General features: G+C 37.2%; 1 protein-coding gene across 1 annotated transcript in view; it reads right to left on the reverse strand.

The window, feature by feature from the left end:
* Nucleotides 1-5,620: 5,620 nt before the first annotated feature.
* Nucleotides 5,621-19,576, reverse strand: part of DNAJC10 (DnaJ heat shock protein family (Hsp40) member C10) — a 29,758-nt gene continuing 15,802 nt past the window's right edge. Inside the window, exons 13-21 of the mRNA XM_070934050.1 lie at nt 17,857-17,984; nt 15,345-15,461; nt 14,496-14,597; nt 13,819-13,974; nt 10,963-11,096; nt 9,729-9,782; nt 9,013-9,160; nt 6,895-7,014; nt 5,621-5,752 (exon numbers count right to left, since the gene is read on the reverse strand). Of these exons, the coding sequence (XP_070790151.1) occupies nt 5,621-5,752; nt 6,895-7,014; nt 9,013-9,160; nt 9,729-9,782; nt 10,963-11,096; nt 13,819-13,974; nt 14,496-14,597; nt 15,345-15,461; nt 17,857-17,984 (1,091 nt within the window). The remainder of the gene's footprint in view (nt 5,753-6,894; nt 7,015-9,012; nt 9,161-9,728; nt 9,783-10,962; nt 11,097-13,818; nt 13,975-14,495; nt 14,598-15,344; nt 15,462-17,856; nt 17,985-19,576) is intronic.

Genomic DNA, 19,576 nt, shown 5'->3' on the forward strand with positions numbered 1-19,576 from the left:
TCTAGGGACAAGGGCCTAAAATATGAAATAAGATGGGGGGTGGAGGGCATCTGGCTTTGCTTTTCACTCCTACGCAGGGGGAAGGTGAAACGGAAAGGGAATGGAGATGGCTAAGCCTACCATCACCATATCCAGTGTCTCTTAACTCCAGTTGAGCCACGGTGACACTCTCTCTCCCCCCAAACTTTTTAAAGGCCTGAGATCTCAGCCAAGATGGCTGCTTCTTTTTTAATAGACAGGTCTGTTTCTGTCATGCCCCCCCCCCCCCGCCATCAACGCCTAGATATTCTCTGAGGCAGGACAAGCAGATTTGTGTCCAATGTGCAAATATAGTTAGGAGTTTCCATAAGGAATCAAAAGCTACTAATTGCCCCCATCAGACTTGCTACTTCATACATTGCCTCGCAGAGTATTACAAAACATGTTGGGCAAGTGTAATACATTCTTCTCTTGTTCAGTTATCTTTATTTTTTCTGGACATGTCACAGATGCTTGATCTGAAGGTTGTATTTGCTGAAACTGTCTGCTTTGGGAATTTGGCTTCTAATAGCCTGTCTTCCTGCACGAAAACAAAGTCTTTTATTTATTTGGCTGAAGCGACAAGTCTTTCTTTCCTGGATTTTGTGACTGATGATCTTTGACTTGGGGAAAAAAAAATCCTTGGAACAACTGCGGTAGCATTTTGATTAGTTCTTTGATTTCTAGGAAAAGGATGAAACCTTCCTCGGGAAATTTTAAATTCATGATATCCATGTAGTGTTTCTATAGCACAACTGGTTTAGGCCAAAAGAGCCCATTTTTAGTTCTGAGAGCATCCTGTGGATATTAAAAAAAAATAAAAATAAAATAAATAGCTGATGTGTAATGGCTGAGGGACTATACCCAAAATGGCTGATAAAAGATATTTAGTAGAAAGTAAGTATAGTTCTCCTCACTGTACTCTAATCCTCCCCCCACTTTGTTTTCTCAAGTCATATTTCCAAACAATATTCTGGGTTACAACCACCCATCATTTTTCCCCTTTTACAATGAGATCTGGTGGCATTTGGTAAAAACAATACTGGAAATGGCTACCGACTTGAAACATGCTGAGCGATGTTAAATAAATATACTTAAAATAGTAAGAGGGAGGTTGGATAGGGAGTGTAAGGACACTGAAGGAGGTATCTGCAATGGCATGAGCATTGTGCATACATCTGTCTGTGCGTGATAATCTGCAAGATGGCAGTGTGACTCATCAATGTCACATGCACTAAAAAGGCAATTTTGATCATGAGGTTTTGTCCATCTTGCAAATTTTGATCTCCCTTCCTCTGCCAGGTAGGTGTCCCTGATACTTGGATCGACCACTCTTGTTCAAAATGAAAAACCAGGCATCCATTTTGGGCCTATTTGATTCGCCAACCAGAAAAACAAATACATCACTGCATGTAGCAGCTACCATCATAAGGATATTTAATGGTTGTATCACTTTATGATGGCATCATAAATGGAAATTTATGATGAAACCACATTTGAAATGCTGGGCAGTTTATAATACTTCAACAAAAAATATGAGTAATGATATTCAAAATGTTTCATATAAAAACTGTATACAGATCTGGTTTAAGCCTGTTTTGCTGGAACTAATAGGCCTATTTATTTCTGGACTGGTGAAATCTGAGGAAGTGAATAGGGTCCTTTAGCTCCTTAAGATGGCTGATAGGACATGTTTAGTGATTAATACCACTTTTAGGGAGGGTAAAATGCCACTTCCCTTGAAGGTGGTGTGTCCTCTTGAAATCCAGCCATGTTGGGCAACTTCCACCTAGGCTCCAACTTTCCCTTTTTAGGAGAGCTAGTACGGAATCAGGGTTTCAACATCTGCTCCACAGATACTTGCTGTGGGATCTTTGAGAAACTAAGGCAGTGGATGGATGGAGTTCAGACACAGTTCATTTTCCATCACTAGAGCTTTGCCTCTTGATTAAAGATTCTCAGAATTTTGAAAAGAAGCAAGACAGTTAAGAACACATTCAGGAAAAAAAATCTGACAAACATTACATATCACAATCCTGAAATACAGTTTAATTTATCATAAACTCTGGTTTGCAATACAATCATGGAGTGAGACAAGAACTTTTGTCAGTCACAGTGTAGCTCTGTATCTGTTCTGCTTAAAAGGGCTAAAAAGAATAGTGTTTTTTATTTGTAAACTTTACAACTGATTTTAAAACAGAATTGCCATTCTCACACCAAACGTTTATAAAGGTCCTCTTTATAGTACACAGAAGTGCAGGCACCCAGGAACAGGTACGGTATATATATTTTCCCCAGACAAGTTGTTTTAGCTTTTGTGCCTTCACATATATTTGACTCCCAATACTATAGCCAATAATGGGCCCTTTTCACAAATGAATTCGGGCTACTTACATTAAGTCTTCTTCAAATGCAAGCCCAATTAATCAAATATTTATTCTGTGTTTCTTCAATTGCTTGATCATCTTCCAGTCTAGTATCCAAAAGTATGACTACATACTTAATCATTCAAGAATATAGGAGTGTTTTCCTACAGTGTAGAATCTTTGGCCTAGATTGTATCATCAAGGAGCTCAAAGGTAGGTAAGCCTAAGAGATCTTCCAAACCCTGTCATAAATCAAGTTTCCTTATTAGCAAAACCCATTCTCAGGTATACAGAAAATAATATACAAGTCAATTTCTAAGAGTAAAAGTAAATGGCAGGCAGCTTTTTCTCCCTCTTCCTGCAAGGTAGCATTTTAAAATATTTTTTACATTAATGAATCCTGCATCCCAAATAGGCTATATGAGAAACTGATGAATAAAAACATTTATCAATAGATGTAGTCATTTTATCTATTGTTTTCTATTACAGACAAAATCGTATTCTTGTTTTGCTTTCTATTCACCAGCAATGTCTGTAACCTTAGCCTTGGAAGAAGCATATCTGGAAATTTTATAACAAGGTATGCATTCCTAGCTCAGCTATCACTGATTACATCTGGGTATGGATATTTCAGTTTATGGAAGTACATATATTCTTCCTGATCCTTCCATATGCAGAAAAATATTACACATACAAGAAGTCAATAACAATTAGGATATGGTCACCAATAATTGACCTCAACTTGATGACATATAATAAAAAAAGCTGTAAGTGTGAAAAGTGGTGTCCTTATCTTAAAACAACACTGCCTCGTGTCAAATCTTGTGTCAATATTAAAACACACTTCATTTTTAAGCAGAGAAAGATTTTTTTTCAAGTAACTAGCAAGAGAGTTGCAAGGAAAGGTGTGAGAACAAGTGAAATAAAGACTTTAAGAACCTGAAATAAGTTTCATAATTTTATAGGTCTTGATTTGGCATCAGATGAGTATTTATTATACTGCATCAAGGACACTGTTCTCAATCCTTGAACAAGTCTAATGAGACTATCTTAAGTAGGTTCCCAATATTACAAGCTGCACAAAAGTAACCATAACCATCAGTAAATGTTCAGAAGGCACTTGAAACATACATTTATGTTTTATAATTCTGCTTCTTAAGACATAGGAGTAGGCTGGCAACAAAGCACACTGCACGCCTCAGATGCAGGTTTGACTATCCTGCTCTAAAAAACAGAATAATTCTGCTGTGGCACAAACTGAAATAGGTGTACTCTGAACTGGAAAAATTCCATCCAGATATATCTTTTTATGGGCTTGCTTTTTTAAAATGTGTATCTGCTTTGATGTAAAAAGCTTTAAACTGGTCTTCTATAGTTGATTACCTGGAAGCAAGTTTTGCTGAAATCAATGAATTTCCACGCCAATAGTATCTCACTGTTGCTTCAAGTGATCATGACAGAAGCCATGATGGATAATCCCTCTGTTCATTAATGTTCTTAGATATATTATTACAATCTGAAGAAGGAAACCCTTTAGCCTGGGATGAAAAACCAAACTGCTTTAGCTTGCAACACTGCAACCTTGTGCATGTACTGCCAGCTGCTGAATTGAGTTCACTGTATGACCCTAGAGACGTCATTGCTCTTTGAACACTTACAGTGGTGTTCCACAAAATGTTCTACCAACCCAAGCATGGTTTTCTCTTAGCTGCCATGCACTGAAATCTTCATGTAGTTGTTTGTGTTGATCTGAGTGTCCTTCAACATAGTCTAGAGATTGGGATAACTCATATTCTACATAAAGAGGGTTGAATGTTAAAGGGAATTGATCATTCCTAGATCTTTAGCTTACTCAGTGAATCCTTGACAAAGCACACTAACAGTAAAACGGAAGATCAGCCTTTTTCTCTCAGAGACGGCACCAAAGTTGAGTCTTTTCCCCTCAGAGACGAAGAGATTTGCTTAGTCTTTCTATCTTGAAGAAAAGACTATTCACCTGCCATCTTATTGAGGTTCTTTTTTCAACACAAGAAAGATGATTCTCTAGAGTACGATTGGGAAGGTGGAAAGAAAAAAGAAAAAAATCCCACTACCTATCAAGTCCCATGTCCACAATCAAAGAAGAACAGCCTTCCTGAAGTGCAGTTAGGGTACCAAACTGGTTGCCGGAGTTGACGTCTCTATTACTAAATGTACACTTTGGATGATTCAGAACATGTTCCTTAATAGTTGTAGAAGATTCATGTGCCCAGGAATTTCAGTGCATTTCCTTTTCTTCTTGAGGAACATGATCTGATCAGACCACTGCTGCAGATTCACTATGATTTGAATTCACTTCTTAATTTAGAGTTCATCCTGGTTTTCAGAAAAGGGAAAAAAAGAACAGAAAACACGATTGAGCGAGTAAAATACTGAGAAATTATTGCATTCGTAGTCTCAGAACCCAGCTTCTTCTGTCCTACCTGCTACAGGAATATGAGCTGTGTTACATCTTAAAGAGAGGAAAACTCTTTTCATTAACTTTGTTACAAATGTATTAAATATTTCCTAGTTGTTCAATATCGGTCCCTTTCCTCTTTGGATTAAATCTTATGGCTCACTCTTTTTCCTGAACATACTGTTGTTATTTTGCAATGATCTCCCAGGGATTGCAAAGGACTCCCATATCAGATTTTTGTTTACTACCACCTGTTTGGGTTGCAGACCCATTCAAAGTCAGTCTTCTTAACTCCACCGAACTGCAAATATTTGAAATGATTCAGTTTCAACCATGAAATGTTGAAATTGAAAAAGGAAAGGAAAGGAAATGTAAGAATGCCATCCTCTGGAAACAAAGTGGTTTTCTGTTCATAGGATGCATTTTTCCAGGCTTGTATTACATGGCATTTTTGCTTTTTGGCAGTTTCTCAAACCTGGCACGCATATAGCAACCCAAATTCCAGTCACCAAGGCCAACATATCTGGAGGGCATGAAGGAGGGGTTCGTATTAGTAGTTGATCATCCAATAAGATGGGAAACCCAAATTTCAGTGATCTGATCAAATATTCAGAAAAGTTATTCGACCTTCAGGAGCAACTACTACTGTATCTGGGCTGTAAATATTCAGGAAAATCTCTTTGTTAACATTTAATCATTACACTGATTTTTTGCAGGGCAAATGTGAAAGCTCTTAACAATTTCAAAGATATGGTTGCTGCAAGATAATAACATGAAGGTATGTTTCTGAAAAAATACCTTATAAAATATTGCCCACCTTTTTTCTGGAAGATTGTTTTTTCTTTTTTTTAAGGCTTTCTACTTTCTCCATCAGTAGTTCGGCTATGACTTTTGCATCGTGACTTTCAATCTGCTCACCCAAAATATTTTTCTTTAAAAACAGAGCAAGAAAGAATGATCAGCTCTGCTCAAGATACATGCACATACAAGAACAAACAGATTTACAGATGGTTTAATAGTAATGTTTGGTGTTGCTTATGTAGGTAATGTATCAGTAGTGGGATTCAAATCCTGTCACTACTGGTTCGCTCGTGGGCATGTGCTCACTTGCACGCGCCGCTTCTGCGCACGGGCAGAGATATCTGGGCGGAGTCTCCCGCCGCCACTACCGGTTCACTTGAACCGGGGTGAACTGGTAGAAATCCACCACTGCAATGTATATGTAGGCTTGATACTGTTGTCTTTGGAAAAACAAAGTGATACATATAAATAAAGAATAGCTTAATATTTGGGCTGTTGGTCTGAGCTTGGCAATTTGGTTGCAAAAGTTTTGTCGCCATTCGAGGAGACATTGTCAGTGTGCTTTGAATTGTGCTAGTCTGTCAGAGCACTGGCCTTTAAATAACTTTTTATGTGATGCAAATTAGTGTGGATGTTGTTTGTTTGGCTACTTCTGAGTCATGGTAGCGGAACAAACAACATCCTTACTAATTTGCATCACATAAAAAGGTATTTAAAGGCCAGCGCTCTAACAGATGAGCACAATTCAAAGCACACTGACGATGTCTCCTCGAATGGCGATGAAAGGTTTGCAACCAAATTGCCAAGCTCGGAGCTTAGACCGACAGCCCAACTACCAACCCGAGCTACTTATATTCAAATACATTTCATAGCTTAATACTGAGAGATCAGGAGTAAGAAATCCCCCCACAACCTCTTTTTGGCTTACAGTACTTAAAAGGTGGGCTTATAATCAGTGAGTGGGGCTCTGCATATGACCAGGTACATTTTATTGGATGCATTTCTAAGATAACACAAGAAGATTATTTTGGAACATATATTAATTTACACATATGTATTTTCTAAAAACACTTGTAAATGCCCATCCTATATCAATCTTAGCAAACCATGGTTTATTAAGATAGAGAACCAGGCATCTAGTACCACATGTCTACACTGGAAGGTGGCTTTCCTGCAGGTTTTCATAAAAGAGTGACTATGGCAAGATGACACAGGTGTTAACCCTCAAATATTCTAATCTACTCCTTGCAACTGCTGATATAGATGGCTTACCTTTGTTCCTTGATAAGGATAAAATTTAACTGTGGGATACGCTCTGATGCCAGCAGATTGACACGTATGAGCATAGGCCTGGCAGTCAACTTTGCCAGCTTTCACTTTTCCTTTAACCGTCTTTTAAAACGGGGGAAAAAAGAAAAGGAGCTGCATGTTAAAGTCCATTAGCTTAACAATTAGTTTTACTACTAAGCAATTAGGTGACAGCAGTTAACTTGTCATTCATTCATTCATTCATTCATTCATTCATTCATTCATTCATTCATTCATTCATTCAAACTTTTATAACACTCCAGTCTCATAACTCTGTGCAGTTAATGCTTCTGTCATCCCAAATAACTGATTTCCTAACTAATCAGTTCTCAAGAGCTTCAATCAAAATCAATGGATCTTGGTTCAGCAATTCTCAACTTTTTAGGCTGTTTCAAGGAAAGGAGAGAACTTCCATCCCACCCCAAAATGTAGTCCATTCCTCGCTTGAGGATTTGCCGTTAAGAGGTTTTGTTTGTTTGGAATGATAAAGTAGTTCTAGCATTACTAATACGGACAAAAATCAACCAAGCAGATCCTGGGAAAGCGGCCTTTGAACTATCTATTATACAGTGAATTCCTGTGAGAAAGTCACACTCATGTGCTTGAGCGACTGAAACTGATTTTCAAAATTCAGGTTCAGACACTTTCTGTCCCACAAACTATCCCTGCTCGTGATCGTCTCCTCCTCATTTTTTTTATCCCACCTTTTTTATATATACCATATAGATTTGTGGCTATACCTATTCAGAGATAAGATGATCTTGGCTTATCGGCACATAAATACAGTAATTCAAGGTGGCAAAAATACCTCATATTCCTGCCTCCTATACTCCCCCCAACAATCCTGTGAGGTTAGTGGGGCTGAGAAAGTAACTGGTCCAAAACCACAAAATTAGCTTTCAAGGAAGGCCTAGAAGTGACAGTCTTCTGGTTTCTAGGCCAGCACTTTAACCACCAAACCAAATAAGCTAATGAAGTTTGCCATTATTTTTTCTAGATGCTAATAGATAATTTAGTTGCCAGAAAAGAATGATGCTTAGGTAAGTGTATTGTCAACATTTTTAATTCTGACATAGACTCCATTTATTGTTTTGCTTCAACCGTTATTGCCAACTTTTGAGTTTTGAGAGATTATATTTGAAGACCTTGGTGCTCACTAATGACCTTAGCTAGATTGACATTACCTAGGTCCGTGAGGCGGAGCCAAGGTGGAGGACTGGTAGGATATATGCTTCTCCTGCTCGGCTTTTAAGTTTTTTACTTCGTCTTTTATTGCGATTTTAACTGTGCTTTTAGCCTTTACCCCCCGATTTTTTGCAGGGGAGTTTTAATGCAAAATTGCATACCAGTTAATTTTCCAACTCTCTCCCGGCAACTCCCATTTTACTCTGGCAACGAGCCCGGTTTTGCAATTTGTGTGCCAGAGGTGGCATACAGTGCCCTCTCTGATGGCACGCAAGCCGTTGCCCCAGTTCAGCTCTGCTGCGTATGCTTGTGCACCGGCCAGCTGGTCTTTGGGTCTCTGCCGCGCATGCACAGGGTGCATGTGTATGGGCTGTGTGTGCTTGCAAGGGGCACATGCGTGGGGGTCTGTGTGCGTATGCATGGGGGGCAGGGGTGCATGCATGGGAGCATGGGGCATGCATGGGGACCGGATGCGCATTGCATTTTGGGGGTTCGGATGCATGTGCGTGCATTTGCACGCACATGCACTTTGGTCACTCGATCCGGAAAAGGTTAGCCATCAGTGACCTAGGTGTTCATTGTGATATCAGGAGCACCCACTGTGATGTTAGGAGCATCATGATATTGCTCATCAGTGATGTTGCTCACTGTTGATGTCATCTATTTAAGTAACGAAACATCCACACACAAATAAGCAAGCTTAGAAAGCACCAAGGATTCCACATTTCAACCCTGAGCTACATATATTTTCTTCTACAGGAGACTGTATTTGAATGAGAACAATAATCTAGAGATTAAAATGCTAGATATCCTGGTTGGGATATAATTTGGGGTCTACATCAAGCAAATTAAATTGAACAAATATTTTCTTGATGCTGGAAAACCATAAAAATTTACCTTTGCGAGTATCTCAAACTCTGGAGCAAAATTTTGGCAAGGGCCACACCAAGGAGCATAGAAGTCAATGACCCAATGCTCCTTTCCATTCAGAACTTTATCACTGAAGGCCTGAGGTGTCAGGTCCAGAGACACTTGAGGCAGATAACTAAAGAAACAGAAGAGCCATAGGATTCCAGTGAAATCAACAATGAAGTTAGTACCTTCATGTGAAGGAGTTCAGAGAATCTCCGAATACAACAAACAACTCAGTATTCTTAACAGCAGAGATTTATGAAAGTTCATTTGACTGCACATTTATCATCATCAAAGATGAAGAGCACCTACTGAAATACTGATCAGCCTGAGTTTCAGAAAAAAGTAACATTTTACTTTATTTGAGTGATTATAATCACTCAATTCTTAATTCTAATTAAGATTAATTAGAATTCTAATTAAGATTAATTAGAATCTTAATAAAATTTTGAAGATCTCCAACTATTTAAATGCTGAATCAACTCCAAAAATTTATTCATCAAAAGGAGCTAGGGTAGGCCAGAATTACTGGTTTTAGAAGATGCATTATACACTTGCCTACAATATAGTATGAAAAGCATTGCTATAACCATTGCTATAAACTTCCACATTTCTAAGAACTCTTCATCAGGCAAACTGATTTTTTAAAGAAAAAAAAAAAGTTTGATCAAGTTGTGAAAAAGTAGAGCTAAGCAACTCACCCAAGTGCCCATCTTCGCAATGAATAGGCATCTCGATGCCAGCCATTGTAGCTACTGTTGAAAGGTATACATATAAAAAAAAACAAAGTTACCTTTCTTCTAAAAGATTCAGTTTTGAGAAGATCTGCATAAAAATATCCTTACCCGGAATCTGACTAATAGTGCGCCCTCATCTGGCGTTTCATACAGCAGTCATCCCTAATAGGTGCTATTGGGATCTATTTCACCCCAATTTATCTAAACATCTTTTAAAGTCCCTACACTAGATTCTGTCACCACATCTCAAGGGCAGGAATTCCACAAATGAGTAGTTAAATACAACTGGCTAATAAAAATGGTGCAGAAAGAGATTTATTCCAAAGAACAACAAAGCACTACGCTAGGATACCTACATCAGTATGCTCATTTAGTTTAGTTAACGGTGAGATCCAAAATATGAATAGTGACATTTGAATATAAGTCATATTATACATTTTCTTTTTGATAAATATTTAAAAAGAGAGTGATCAAATTACTACAGATCCTATTGTTCAAATATTGAGCAACAGGACCTCGGAAACAAAAAAAAAAGATATTTTGGAATACGTAAGGTGCACCTATATAGCACCTATATTCAATTCTTTAAAGGAGTTGTACACTTCCCCTGGATTGTGTGGTTGTATTCTGCAGCTGCTGTGCAATCCTGGAAAAAGATGCAATGAATTTAAAGAGTTGCAAGTAGCAGCTATAGTTGCATTTCCAGCCATGCCAAATTACTAATATGCTTTCAGTTATGAAATAGTACACAACTGTAATGAATAGGTTTAATCCAAATCACTGAATTTTGTATTAGACCATCATTATTTTTCCCATCTACCCAAATGAGCCTGTAGTACAGTGGACTAAAGCACTGTTATTAACAACTGCTGCTTGCAATTACTGCAAGTTCAAATCTCACCAGGCTCAAGGTTGACTCAGCCTTCCATCCTTTCAAAGGTAGGTGAAATGAGGACTCAGATTGTGGGGACAATAAGCTGACTTTGTATAAATATAGAAAAGTATGAAGGCTATTGCTTAACGCATTGTAAGCCGCCCTGAGTCTCCGGAGAAGGGCGGCATATAAATTAAAGCAAATAAATAAGTAAATAAATAAATACTTGCTCAAATCTTCAAAATACACCACACATACAAGCATTTTTAACTAAAGCATTTTTGCATGAATTTAGACTGGAATAGGAACAACTGCATTACTCACTAGTGCTGATAAGAGGAAGCCGATTTTTGTGGGAACAGCCTGATTTCAGGATAGCCTTGAATATTTTCTTGATGACACAGAGAAAAATATTTTTGGCAGTCCACACTACCGACTACAATCAGTCCATTCAGCAACTAAAACAAAGGATTGGATTATTCTAGTTGAGTTGTAAAAATTGCTCCAATAAACCATCCAAACATAACAGCAATAAAAAAATAAATATGTTTTTTTTAAATAAAACCTACCCAATTACCTTGTCATCTGAAGAGTTTGCTACGAGTTTCTCCCCAGGCATGTACCCAGGGCTTGAGTTAGCAAGAAAGTATACTGACATGAAATTTGGTAGTCTCCTTATCATCCCTCTATAGATGGACTGTTTCAACTCACTCAATTTCCCTCCAATGTAACAGGAAACAAACCCTGACAGATTTTATACAGCTTGAGGCTGTTCTTTGGCAGTGTCAGAATAAGTGGAAAGATACCTCTTTAACACCAGTACAACTAAGGACAATTTAATACTATCTCACTCATAGGCAGGGTAAGAGATGAAAGCAACATCTTTTGAGGAGACAGCAAAAAAAGTAGCTGCCCTGCATATTAGTGCACCAATTACATACATGTTAGAAAAGGCCCCCAGACTATCTTTATTTTTGCATGGATTTCAGTTAAGACACCACACTGGGTGTGAAAGGAAAGAATGCACACCTCTCTGTTTCTCCAAAATGAAAAGCCTCTGAATTATATGAGCCTATGTCCTAGGTCCACGATGGCAAACTTATGGCACGTGTGCCACAGCTGGCACGCAGAGCCCTCTCTGTGGGCACGTGAGCTGTCACCCAGCTCACGTCCACTGCGCATACGTGCATGTGCCTCCCACCGGCCAGCTAATTTTTGGTATGCGCAGGAGGCGGGGCGCATGCCTGGGAGACACACATGCATGCACGGGGTCATGTGCGCGTGTACGGGAGGAGCACTGCACGCGTTCCAAAAGTGCAGAAACAGGCCCATTTCTGGCCTCCAGAGCCTGAGGAAGGCCATTTTTGCTCTCCTGGAGGCTCGAGGAAAGCCTCCGGAGCCTGGGGAGGCCAAAAACGCACCCTCCTCCCCCCCCCGTGGTGCAGATTGGTAAAATTTTTGAATCCCACCCCTTGTGCGCATGCGTAGGGCAGCGTGTGGGGGTTGCATGTACGGGAGTGTGTGTGCACATGCGTGTGCATTGCATTATGGGTGCTGTTGCACGTGCACACATGCACTTTTGGCACCCGAAGAGAAAAAGGTTAGCCATCAGTGTCCTAGGTGGTGAATTGGGAGTTTTTATATGTGTATAATGGTTATGGGGATGATAGTAAACCAAACCTTTAAGATCTCATTATGAAAACAAACTAAAGATGAAATGGTAGTAATCGGATGAACTACAGCTGATGTTCATCTAGCTAAGTTTCTCCAGTGAGTTTCTAGTCCAAATTTGCTTGTACGAAAGTTAAGGGAAAAAGCAATTTGGAGATGTTTCTTTGTAGCATCTTCCTGTTCCTAAAGACTATATTTTGCAATTGTAATCAACCAGCCAAGAAGTTATCATTTTCCCCGTGTTTGCATGAGTTAATGTTCTTTTTCTGGGTTTCTTTTCTCCGACATTCTATGCCATGAATAGCAATGCATTATTCAAAATAACTGAGGAATTTAAACAGACCAGAGCCATAAATCAGATATGGAATTTCAATAATTTCAAAAGAAAAGCATAACCCTATTTAATGTCTATTTTCACTGCATTTAAAAATCTGTTGCACTATTCCAATGAATTCAAACTAGGGAATTAGTTGTTTTGGAGTATCAGTATCCGCTACAAAAATGCAATTCATAGGAGCAAGCAGGTAACTTGGACCCTGCTTATGTTCAAGTCTATTATCTGCCTACTTCTTATGACAGAAAGGGAAGAAAATACTGAATGGACTAAATCAATAGTTGTCATGGCAAGCTTAAACTCAGATGAGGAAACCAACATTGAGTGGCCAGTTCCATAATTGCTGGACTAACTGCTGCTTGAGGAGTTTCAGAAGAAATATAGGAAAACCAGCAGGCACAGCTGCTGCCAATCTCGGAAGATCAGGACCCTAAGTTATCATCATTCGCCCCTCCAGTACAAGGGCTTGCCACGTGGAGAGCAGAATAGAGAAAGGAACATTACCCTTCCAACACTGGGGTTGTTTTATTTAAGAGCAGCATGCTCAGGCCTCTCTGTTGGCAACAACTTTTAATTTCCTTGACTCCCAATTTGAATAGAACGGCTTGCCTTCAGAAGTAGTGGGTGCTCCATCACTGGAGGCTTTTAAGAAGAGACAGGACAGTGCCACTTGTTTGAAATGGTATAGGTTTTTCTGCTTCAGTAAAGGGTTGGGCTAGAAGACCTCCAAGGTCCCTTCCACCTCTGTTACTCTGCCTTTGAGTTTGGACCTGGAACTGGCTGATGAATCTTCTACAACCCTTGGACTTCATTTGATCACTCTTGTACCTGCTCTTTTGGACTGGAACTTTAAAGCAAGCTTTTGGGGAACTTGTTTCCTCTGCTCTGGGCATGTGTGCAACTGCACTTGCATTTCCTTTTCCTCTTGTTTATTTATTTCACGGATGTATCAGTAAAGTTTGCAACCATCTCTCTAGGGGTTTGTGTATGCTTCCCCTGGAACAGGACAGGAGTTCTTTTATCACAGACAAAAAATATGTAAAAAATTATGATAGACAAAGTATATTAAAATTAAATGTTACAGAACACTGAGGGAGTTTCCACGGATGGTATTTTGGGGGAAAAATGCTGTATGCACTCTAAGACAACTAAAAATAAGCAATATTTGCTTTTACCCTTGCCATCTTCTTCCATTCTGGCATTAAAGCTTGGCAGGGACCACACCACGGAGCATAAAAATCAACCACCCAGATTTCGTTATTCTTCCTTTTCTTCACTAGTTCAGTGAAGGTATCTGGTGTTAGGGATATCACTGAAGGGTTCATAAGATCCTGAAACACAGAATGGAAAAGATTTAATGAAATTCCTTTTCACCAAACGGTGCTAGCAACACTTCCTCTGGGAGTATAGGTAGCACTTCTCATGACTATATCAAGGTTTAAAATAGGAAAAATTGGTGTTATACAGTTTACATTTCCTTCCTTGTAATTGCTTATGACCTTATGATTATTTATATTTTACTTTGATTGTTTTAAATTAAGTTATTTATTAAATGTAATAATATATAATGTTTTTAATGTATCGCAGCAACATTTGCAACGTTTTTTTAAAATATAAAAGTTTCATTAAATGAATTTAGGATCAAAATTAATTGCCATTTTTTTCATACATATCTTACAGGCCAAAGAATCTAACACATCCTTGAATTATTTCTGGCTTGTATACTTCAGGTTTTGTATGATGCTAACTGGACCATTGATGTTCTAATTATATTTGTTTTCCTGTAAAGCTGTTGAGACTCCTGTCAGATTGCAATGTGGTAGAAAATGTTAATAAATAAATAAATAAATACCTCAATAAACTCTAAGATCTGTTCAGCTGAGTGATGTCCTCCATATTCATGCGTGTGAGACTGATTGAATACCACAGTGGTTGGATAAGCTCTAATGTTGTGCTATAAAAGATCATGAAGTAAAAGGTCTTGAGAAATGGCAGGAGCTAGGCCTCCTTTCATTCAGTACTCTGGCAAGCGCTTTCTTCTGAAAACTAAACCAAAGCACCCATATCCTATATCACTGCAGTCATTTATTTAAAAAAAACAGAAGTGAACAAACACAGGTGTCAGATGGGATAAATATTAGTCAGGTTAAAAAAAAAGTTTTATATTGCAATTGTATATATTTAAGTCCCAACAAACATGGATAAGACTACAGGTTCAAAGTTACACATTGTAATTCAAAGAACATGATTTTAACTTCTGAGACGTGCTTTGAACTTTTTTTTTAGAAGTAGAATTTAACTTAAGGAAATAAACATATTATCTGATTATTAAGACCCAAACTCTTGAGCTTTAACAGTAAGTAAACAATAGATTTGTCCAGAGATATCTGTTATCTGGATATTTATCTATTATAAAGTTATAATTCTATAAAATCAGGTAAACTATTCTGCCTACATTCTATGCACTTTATTCTTCATTTTCAAGGTTTAAGGTTCATAAAGTTTAAAAGTTATAAGATCCTCAAAGAATTAGTGTGTCTGTGCATGTGCACCCCAGCAAGTATATGTGTAGAAGACAGTCTTTCATCTAAATAGAAACTTTAAAAAAGATGTAATTTCTCGATTCCCCCATCATAGTATGTTAATATGTGTAAGCGTATGCCAGTGTAAGTGTATGCAAGTAATGTTACTTGGAACTTACCAAATTGCAAATCCCTTCATGAACCGTACAATCCAATGTCCCAAACTTGAGTTGGCCATACAAATGCTTTGATGCTTTCCTCAGTTCTGGCAATAAAGCCCGGCAAGGAGGACACCACTAATATCAAAGAGAGAATGAAGAAGAAAAAAATCTCCCCAGTCACTAGAGAACCACAATTTTTGTTTTTTTTTTTAAATTTTTTAAAATATTTTCTTGTAACACAATATGACAAACATATAACATACAACATATAAATATATCTTCTTTTTTAAACAATTTCTTAATGGTCTTCTCTCCATTTTATATCTTTCTCCCCGTGTTACTTTTATTATTTCATTTTCTTCATTGTCCCTTTTTCTTTGGTTACATTGTATTTTCTAACACTAATAACCTTATTTTTATACATTTCTATATATTATATACATTTTTTACATTTTTAGATTTTTCCCTATATTTATTATTCTCTATTTCTAGTCCCAAGTCATTCATACCATTTATTCTAAATTATGTAATAATCTGTGTCTTCTTTTTCTTTAATTTCTTTTGTTAGTTTGTCCATCCCAGCACATTCTAAAACTTTTTCTATCACTTCTTCCTCTGTTTGAGTCTTTTCCTGTTTCCAATTTTGTGCATATGTTATTTGAGCAGCTGTTATGTGTAGAATCAGATATTTTATTTCTTTGGTGTATGTTCTCATGAATATTCCTAATAAGAATGTTTCCGGCTTTCTTTCGATTGGTTGGTTTACTATTTTTTCTAGCCATTTCTTTATATTTGTCCAAATTTTTTTTGCTGCCAGGCACGTCCACCATATGTTCTATGAGTTTTCTTGCATTTCCAACAGGTTGAGGTATTATTTGGGAACATCGTTGGGAGTCTTGTTGGTGGAAGGTGCCATCTATAAAACATCTTCAGCTGATTTTCCTTGTATGCCGTGGATAATGTTAATTTTGAATTTACTTGCCACATTGTTTCCCATCTCTCCAAATCTATTATATAATTAAAGTTCTGTGCCCATTTCATCATTGTGTTTCACTATTTCCTCTTCCATTTTGTATCACAATAAGAATTTATAAATCTTACTAATTAACTTCTCATCTGTCCCTAGTATAATTTTATCTCATTCATGTTGCTCTCTTTGTATTTCATGTTTTTGTATCTTCTTTATATTTAGATTGGATCTGTGTGTATGTCCACCAGTCAATATCTCTGTTTAGATCCGATTCCAATTCTTGCTTTGATTTCAGTTTTCTTTGTTGTTCTATTACATCTCTGTATCTTATTATTTTATTTAATTCTATTAAATTTGGATGTTTTACTGCTTCTATCGGTGAAAGCCAAATTGGTATTTTTGTATAATGTTGTTTTTTAATTTTCAACCAAATTTGCAGTAACACATTCCTTAATATATGTCTTTTGAAATAACTATGCATTTTGTCTTTTCCGTCCCAAAGGAATGCGTGTCAACCCACTTGTAACTCGTGTCCTTCTATTGCTAATATTCTTTTGTCCCTTAGTTCTATCCATTCTTTTAACCAGGTTATTCTAGCAGCTTGATAATATAATTCCCATTCTGGGAGTGCTACTCCCCCTCTATCCTTTGTATCCTGTAAGAGTTTAAGTTTAATTCTTGGTCGCTTTCCCTGCCATATAAATTTGGATGTTATTTTATTTAGTGTTTCAAAGAACTTTTTTTCCCAATTTTATTGGTATGACCTGAAATAGAAATAACAGTTTTGGCAAAATATTCATTTTTATGGTGGCGATCCTTCCCAATAATGATATCTGTAAGTTTCTCCAATTGTCCAAATCTTTCTTGATCTATATTACTATTTTATCATAATTGTCCTCTTTGATTGAGGAGCCTCTTGCCGATAACCAAATCCCTAGGTATTTTATTTTCTTGTTTACTTGAATTTGTATGTCGTTTTCCAAATCTTTTTCCTGTTTCTTTGTAAGATTTTTAATTATTAATTTTGATTTATTTTTATTTATCTTAAGTCCCACTACTTCTCCAAATTCTTCTAATTTCTTAATCAGTTTTGGTCCTGATTCCAGTGGTTCTTCTACTATAAACACCAAATTGTCGGCAAAGGCCTAGACCTTATATTCTTCTTTCTTTATCCTTAAACCTTTTATTTCTTGACCTTCTCTGACATTCTTCAAGAGCACCTCCAATGTTAATATATACAAAAGTGGAGAGAGTGGGCATCCCTGTCTTACCCCTTTTGTTATGCCAAATTGTTCTGTAGTGTCATCATTCATAATTACTCTTGTCGTTAGTTTTGTATAGATTTTCCCTATCATTTTTTTCAAATTTTGTCCCGAATTGCATCAATTTTAATTGCCCCATTAAAAATTTCCAATTCAAATTATCAAATGCCTTTTGGGCATCAAGGAAAACCAGCGAAACTGGCTTTATATTAAAAGTGGAACTAGAACTCACAGTATCCTCGATTCTACCTTCGTTACTTAACTACCACACAAAACTGGCTCTTGATGAAATACTTACAGGTGCAAAAAAATCAACAAGCCATGGTTCTTTCTCTTTGCCAGGAAAATTTTGAGGTCCAAGTGTAATGACGTGGGAATTCACGCTCTCCTTGGCAAAGGCCACTAAATCATACAGAATATTTTTCCCTGTAAAAGGAAACAAAAATAGAGATGTGGTGTAGACAGCCACCTACTGTTCGTTCAGCAAAAGACAGGCAAAAGACAGATGAAGATGAGAAAGAGAGCTTGAAGTAAAAAAAAAAAAAAAAAAAAAGTAAAGAACATGCGTTCTGAGGAAGGTTAATCAAGTTTGCAAGATCGTTGCTTCCCAAAAGGGAGTTTAATGTGTTTTTTAAAGAAGTCATAATAAATATAGCACTCCTAATGAAGGAAAGCAAGAAAATATATAATAGAGATGATCTAGAAATTAGGAAGCATCAATAAAATGATATTAAATATGCAATGTATATAAAGTAATATATAGATACCCTTTCCCCCCCAAAATAAGACATCCCCTGAGAAGCCCAATCAGGCTTTTGAGCGCATTGCAATAAGGCTAAGCGCTTATTTCAGGGTTCAAAAAAATATAAGACAGGGTCTTATTTTTGGGGAAACATGTTATAATAGTATGTATAATAAGTAAGGAGTAGTATATAAATATATAAGGAATAAGGGAACCACAAAAATAAATATGTGAATATGTAGTGGGGGAGAAACATAAACTCTGGATATACACTGATACGGAACTGTTGTAAAATGGAAACTTTTCTTTTGTTTTTGTCTTTAAAGAAAAAAATAATAAAAAAAAAATTTTTAAAAAAGAAAAGAAAGCACATGAACGCTACAAGTCAGTCTGTCTAACAGAAGTAGAGTGCAACTCTCATCATCAATATAGACCAGTATCTCTAACAGACAGCTAGTTAAAGAAAGCTACAATAGATGAATGATCCAGTATTGTGAGAAAGCCTCTTTCAATCACCCTGAGCTTAATTCCAACAACCTTATGGAATAATCATCCCTGAATTCTACAGTATCCTAATTTTTTAACTTAAAAGTAGCAAAAATAAAATCAATTCTCCTTCTGGTGAACTGAGAGCAAAATTTGGGCTCCAGAAAACTCCAGTACAGGGACAAACTAGGCATTGTGTTAAATCAATCAGAACCAAATCAGTTTATGATGAATCTAAGGAATACCTATTAAATGGTATCCCATCTTCCACCAAATGAAAAACAGCTCTAGAAAGCTATAAATCTTGAGTAGGGGAGCAAAACAAGCAAAAGGAAAAGATTCATTGGCCATTTTCTCATTCAAAGGGCCACACATACCTCAAATTATTTCCCAAGCTGTGTTAAAGCAAGCAGTTTAGAGGATGACAGCAAAGGGGGGAGGAAATGGTTCAGAATGGAAAAATGACCAATACAGAAACAGCTGAAAACTCTCCTAGTCGTATCTTCGCTTAACAATAGCAGTGTCCAAGCTTGCTTTTGATGTGTATCTTAAATATGATATTTGGTACATGCAGATTTTTATTTTCCCACTGTGGTTAGACTTTTTGTTTTGGAAACCATTTATCTTTTCTATATATCACATTATATTTAATATCAGAATGGCTAGACCAAGATTGTTGGCCCTTTTCCAAATGTTTATGTGTATGTGTGGGGCTGTGTCATTGGCTAGTAAAGAATAAACCTGAGGTTTGCGGGTGGGGCTAAGGGTAGCAGGGTATGCCTTAATCTGC

The sequence above is a fragment of the Pituophis catenifer genome, unplaced genomic scaffold (assembly GCF_029215685.1).
Source record: "Pituophis catenifer annectens isolate HBS135680 unplaced genomic scaffold, rPitCat1.0.hap2 SCAF_1, whole genome shotgun sequence".
NCBI lineage: Eukaryota > Metazoa > Chordata > Lepidosauria > Squamata > Colubridae > Pituophis > Pituophis catenifer.